General features: G+C 53.9%; 2 protein-coding genes across 2 annotated transcripts; both read left to right on the forward strand.

The window, feature by feature from the left end:
- Window positions 1-183: 183 nt before the first annotated feature.
- Window positions 184-828, forward strand: HD553DRAFT_321978 (uncharacterized protein; the record flags this gene model as incomplete). The annotated part of the gene is made up of 2 exons (XM_046181262.1): window positions 184-351; window positions 376-828. The coding sequence occupies 2 exons, from the start codon at window positions 184-186 to the stop codon at window positions 826-828; spliced, it is 621 nt and encodes a 206-aa protein (XP_046039154.1).
- A 901-nt stretch (window positions 829-1,729) lies between these two features.
- On the forward strand, window positions 1,730-2,767 carry HD553DRAFT_321979 (uncharacterized protein; the record flags this gene model as incomplete). The annotated part of the gene is made up of 2 exons (XM_046181263.1): window positions 1,730-2,297; window positions 2,544-2,767. The coding sequence occupies 2 exons, from the start codon at window positions 1,730-1,732 to the stop codon at window positions 2,765-2,767; spliced, it is 792 nt and encodes a 263-aa protein (XP_046039155.1).
- Window positions 2,768-6,603: the final 3,836 nt, after the last annotated feature.

The raw sequence follows: 6,603 nt of genomic DNA on the forward strand, positions 1-6,603 counted from the left end.
CCACATCTCGTCCTCTTACTGCTGCTTGTAGCACCTTCTAAGAGGAACAAAGGAGGCGTCTCTTTCAGAAGCAGTATATATACCAATAGAAATCGTGAGGCTGTCATATGCCAAAGTCGCGCGAACGACAGTACCAAATCCGAATCCAAGGACTTTTACCAAGCATCTCGACAGAATCATAGCATGACTTTCTTCAAGTCAGAAGGCAAACCCACCGAAAAATGGAGTGTCAGCATGGTCACGAGCTTCATGAGAGTCCGCGAAAGACAGTTCGACGCCCTGCAGGAGGAACTGAAGAGGAAATTCGAAGGCGCTGAGACCCTTGAACAAAAGGTCGCGTTGCAATCGACCGTGAACCTGACATCCCTAAAGCAGGATTTGGCAAAGGACATCGAGCAAGCCATGCTGACAGAGTACAACTTCCAGATGCCAGAAGCTCATGGAAAATGGTACGAAATCCGTTGGTTCGATTCTGGTGCCTCTTGGCGCGGAGAAGATCTTTGGGTTTACGCACAGTTGCGCATTGAAATGAGGAGCCAGAGCGTTGCCGGTTCCTTTTCTCAATTCCATATCGAATCGCTCTCCAGGAAACCGCTAGGATTCTGGTACAAGGACCCACCGAAAGGACTCGCCGATCAACAGCGACCTCCACATGAACAACCTCCTTATTCTGGTTCATCGGAACCGCCGGGCACAGTCTCTCAAAATGTTCCAGACGACACGGCCAATTCAGTGGGGCCCAGTGTATCCATTCCCCAGCCATCTGTTGAAACGAAACACCCTCCTCCGAGCGGAATGGGAGAAAGCGGCACTGTCTTCTCTACCTGAATCACTGAAGCACAACTTGTTGCTTGATTCACGCCACGGTTCCTCCCCTCGTACTTGGCTGTCCCCGTATCTTCGTTGCCAGTGTACTTGTCGATCAGTTTTCTCTGTTGTTGTAAACCGCCTTTCTCTAGATACATGCGTGATAGTGAAGCTTATCGATAGCAGATGAAGCAGGCGCTGATATTTTGTCTCGTTGGTGGCTAGCTGAGCACCTCTCATCGAGAATCAGGGGTTGTCATCTGATCACAAGGCATCAGCTGACCCCCCCTCTCTGTCTTTCTGCACTCCAACTAGGTTTGACGGTCTCAATACCATGATTCAGAGCAACAAAGGGAACGCCTCTGCAAGTTCTAATCCTCGACGAGACTGGGTTGTATCATCGCCTTGCACCTGATCGAAACGAGATCACGAGACTCTGCCTCTCGTAACAGCGTGATAGAATCCCAAGCCAAACAAACGTCATCAGGAGTGAGTTCAAAGGAAATTGATGCAAGAACCATCTTCAGTCACGACGACACCCAGTGATTGCATGCCATACTGCGAACTATCACGGCGCGTGACCATTGCCCCAATACGTGATCGAAACAAGCAGCTCGCCATAACGGTAACTGATCTGGCATCAGGTGATACCACGATTATGACACGCCTTCACGGGTCATCATCTGATCATCCACTCTCCCTCCGTCAGCTCTATAAATCGAGTCCTCACGTCTCGTGACCCTGATTGAAGTGTACAAAGGAAGCACTCTGGCGCAGCGAAGCAAGGCAGACAACGAGATGCGCCAACCCGGACAACTCAGGCAAATTATATAAGAAGGGAGAAACCGAGAGTCTCTGATCCGATTCGACGGGTAGGAGGGATATCAAGTCAGCGATATCCACTTCTCGAACCTACCGCAGAATGCCCACCCTTTCTTTAGGATCCCTGGGAATCCCTTTCAATGTCACCATCGAGAAGGCAACCCCGAAGAAGTGGACTCCTGATCTGATCAAACGATTCATTTCGGTCCGAGAACGTGTGTTCACCGCGCAGACCAAGCAGCTCAAGGAATATTTCAAAGCGGATTCGGATCTTGAGGCAAAAATCTTCAACATGAACAACGTCCTGACCAAACAGGTCCTCACTGAGCGCAAGGATGCAATGGCAAAGGAGATCGCAGAGGCTATGGCCGAGCATTTCCAGATGCCAGTGGATAACGGCGACTGGTACGAAATCTCTTGGCGTATTCAGAAGCCAGACTGGACCCGCCCAAGCTTGCGCCGTGCAGAGTTGTCCATCCGCATGGTGGCACTTCGGGAAGGACTTCCGGTTCTAATTCCTGGAGATAAGAGACCCGTAGTCGAATTCGACTACCCAGAGAAGAGGGGGTCGGCGCCCAAACCTTATGGCCCTCCACAAGGACCACCTGGCATGCCTGGAGATAGCTATGATCAGAACTCGAACCTGGAGTCCGGATCATTGCACTCAGGTACGATCGATACATCTCCACCATCAGAGAGCGCTTGTACCGCGGTCACCGTGACCGTTGAGCCTGATCATACCAGTCATCCACCTTCGAGTTCAACTCAGAATACTGTTTAGGTCTGCTCGCCGCTTGGCACAGCCAAGAGCAGCGCTGTTCCAGGCCGCGCCCCTGGATTGTATTTCGATTTCCTTTGTATTTCCTTTTCAATCTGTTGTTGAACGTTCTTCTCTCGGATGTATACTAGTACAGAGCAAGATGGGGCGCTTGTGCTAAGGGCTCGGAAGCCCCCTTGCCAATCGCCGCACAGATTCGTCTCATTTGCCTACCCGAACGGTGTTAAGATGGAACTGAGTCGTTGGCTGTTCTCTTTTCGCCTGTTGACCAATATAAGCAGGGCTGGCTCGGTTCCGGTTCGGTTTTGTACCGGGGCTGATTATAGAATTGACCCAGTTACCGGAACCGAGACTATGTGACAAACCTAATCACCAGCACCAGATCGAGAACCCGGTATTTCCCGGTGAAAACCAGGATATAACCGGGCAGACACCAAGTGGCAAGAAATACAAAGTACTGTGTCGCCAATGATGTCAAAACTGGAGTATGACTATAGTTTGGGCGTCATCGTCTAATCCATCCAATGAGGCAAGCCTCCGCGCGCGCTTGGCATGATTGAGCAATATGGAAGAGCGCAATCATAGATAACCATGTGTACAGTGTTTGCAATCAGATGGATTTGCCGCTTGTTTGACCCTCAACTTTCTCCACTTCAGTCTCTTTGATATGGCTACTGACGACTAGTCCTTGAGATCTCCAGATGCGAGCTGAAGTCTGCGCAATGATAGACTTTGCAGACAGACACGAACGAAGAGTGGATGCAACCTGACCAGAGAGAGAGAACATCCGCTCAACAGAAGTGGATGTGGCAGACATCCCGTATAGACCCCGGGCAAACTGGGAGAGCCAAGGGAAGGTGATCGTATTCCTGTGGAAGTAGTCCAGAGGCTGTTCGCTGTTATAGCGGTCACGTGACGCGTCGGACGCGCCGTACGCGACTCCCGTATGCGACTCCCGCCGGGGGTACTTTTCGGTATTGTTATGTTGATGTAGAACTAGTACCCTTGTAATAGCTCTACATCCGTTATTACATTCAGATGTCTACCCATACCTTGCCTCATTCCTGCGTCCCGTCAGCCTGTCCAGGGGGATCCCCGCCGGGGGTCGCTCCCGGGCCTTACAGAATAACGGATCATCAAAGGACCCCGAATGGGGGAGCACAGGGAGGTAGCCGGATCCCCTTGCAGTTGGGTGCAAGCGGAGTACCCAACGGTCCAGATAGCCATCTGACGTTGGTAGGAGTGTTCTACCCGGAAGGAGTGCCGGTCCAAGCACTCATGTTGTTGGATTCGGGAGCGACCGGGATGTTCATGGATCGGACATTCGCGTCGCTACATGGATTCGACGTAACGGACCTCGAGACACCGCGGGTAGTAACGGTGATCGATGGTCGGGAGATCCAGGGAGGAAGGATCACCCAGAAGGCTCGCACGCTGGTACGTACGGGAGTGCACCTGGAGCTGACCGAGTTCCACCTCACCGATTTGAGCGGGTACCCGGTCGTACTAGGTATCCCTTGGCTGCGGAGACACAATCCGCATATCCAATGGGACTCCAACGCGGTGACGTTTGGGGATGTCTGCATCAGCACGGGATGTCTCAAGAGGCCCGAGACGGTGTATGCTCCGGACGAAGTAGAGGTGGAGACACGAGGGATCGACCCGTTCAAGAAGATGAAGGGGTCTATCACGGAGGATTTGGTCGTCGCACAAATGCAGATGACCCGGGAGGACGACGAGCGGGCGAGGCGCCCGGACCTGTGGGATTGGGACGTCAAACCTACAGACTCGTTCCAGGATGACCTGGACCCTCCCGAGTATATGGAGAAGCTGAGGGACATGGTACCGGAGAAGTATCATGAACATCTTGGAGCGTTCTCCAAGACGAAGGCAGATACACTGCCCCCGAAGCGATCGATCGACCATGCGATCGAACTCAAGCCCGGTACGTCGCCGACGTATCAGAAGCTCTATAACCACTCCCAGCGGGAGAGTGAGGAGCTAAAGAAGTGGTTGAAGGAGAATCTGGAGAAGGGGTTCATCAGGCCGTCGAAGTCGCCCTGCTCGAGCCCGGTACTGTTTGTACCGAAGAAAGGCGGCGAGATGCGTATGTGCATCGACTACCGTCGCCTTAACGACATTACGGTGAAGGATAGGACGCCCCTACCCCTCATCTCAGAGACGCTAGACAGGTTGAAGGGCGCGAAGGTCTACACGAAGATGGACCTCCGAGGCGCGTACAACCTGCTACGCGTAAAAGAAGAAGACATTTGGAAGACCGCGTTTACTACACGTTTCGGTCTGTTCGAATGTTTGGTCATGCCGTTCGGCCTGACCAACGCCCCCGCTACCTTTCAGCGGTGGATGAACGAGGTCTTCCAAGACCTTTTGGATGTGTGCGTCGTCGTTTACCTCGACGACATACTTATTTACTCCTCCGACCAGGAGACCCATGATGGTCAGGTCAAGGAGGTTATGAAGAGGCTGCAGGCAAATGGCCTGTATGCGAAAGCGGAGAAGTGTGAGTTCGATACGGTGGCTACCGAATTCTTGGGGTACGATATTGCCCCGACGGGGGTCAGTATGAACCCCTCCAAGGTCAAGTCCGTTCTGGACTGGGCCCCCCCGAAGAACATTCGGGGACTGCAGTCCTTTTTAGGATTTGCAAATTACTATCGGAGGTTCATTCAGAACTACTCCAAGAAGATTCAGGGAATGACGGCCCTGACGAAGAAAGGGGTGAAGTACTCCTGGACGGCAGCCGCTGACGCTGCGTTCCGGGAATTGAAGGAGTCCTTCACCCAAGCGCCTATATTGGCGCATTACAACGAGGAGCGCCAAGTGGTGCTCGAGACCGACGCTTCCTCTGGAGCGATCGGCGCGGTGATGTCCCAGGTAGGGGACGATGGGAAGCTCCACCCGGTGGCGTTCATGTCGAAGAGTCTGACGCCCGCCGAGAGGAACTACGATGTGCACGACAGGGAGCTGCTGGCCATCGTTTATTGCAGTCGGATATGGCGACATTATCTCGACAACAAGTACCCCGTTCGGATCCTCACGGATCACAAGAACTTGGAGTACTTCAAGAGGGACAAGGTATTGTCTCAACGGCAGGCGCGATGGTCGCAGCTGTTGAACCAGATCTCCTACACCCTGGAGTACAAACCGGGGACGGAGAACGGGAAGGCCGACGCGTTGAGTCGGCGGGAAGAGTTGATGGAGGAGACAGAACCGAAGCGAGCGGAGACTCTGCTCCGGCCTGTCGAAGACGCACCCTCTGAGGGGTGTAGTCCGGTTGAGCGACCGCCTTTGCGGTTGAATGGCACCATCCCCGCACTGGGCGATTGGATGGTGAAAGCGCTGATACCGGCGGCGCAGGACGACCCGGTGGCGAAAGAGCTCGTAGCGCAGCTCAAGGCGGGAACCTTGGCGAACGAGCGATACAGCTTGAGCCCCACTGGGGTTCTCCTGTACAACGGGTTGGTATATGTCCCCAACGCAGGGAACATCAAGGTAGAGCTGATGAAGCGTCTACATGACGGGAAGGCCGCCGGCCATTGGGGGCGGGACAAGACCGTGGAGCTGACCAGTAGGGACTTCTACTGGCCTGGGATGGCGAAGTGGATCGGGGAGTACGTCGCTAGCTGCAGCATATGCCAGCGCAATCGGCGGCCCCGGATGAAGCCTGTCGGCGAGCTAGCGCCGCTACCGGTACCTGCGGGACCATACGAATCGATCACTTGGGATCACATCACGGACCTGCCCGAGTCTATGGGGTCCAACTCGATCCTGGTGATCGTCGATCGGTTCAGCAAGCGAGCGCACTTCGTCGCTTGTCGAAAGGATAACGACGCCACATTCTTGGCGCGGTTGTTCCTTGACCGATGGGTGTGTTTGCATGGGTTCCCGAAGCAGATCATTTCGGATCGAGGTACATTGTTCACCTCGCGATTCTGGAAAGATTTGTGCCGCATGGCAAACGTGGAGAACAGTTACTCCACGGCGTTTCACCCGGAGACGGACGGACAGACCGAGCGAAGTAACTCCACTTTGGAGCAGTACTTGCGGTCGTACGTCAACTTCCTCCAGGACGATTGGGCGGAGTTACTCTCCATGGCGGAGTTTGCGTACAACAACGCGAAGCACTCTGCCATCGGGATGTCGCCATTCATGGCGTCCGAGGGAAGGGAACATAC

This window comes from Filobasidium floriforme (genome assembly GCF_021052385.1).
Source record: "Filobasidium floriforme strain CBS 6241 chromosome Unknown HD553scaffold_3, whole genome shotgun sequence".
Classification (NCBI taxonomy): Eukaryota; Fungi; Basidiomycota; class Tremellomycetes; order Filobasidiales; family Filobasidiaceae; genus Filobasidium; species Filobasidium floriforme.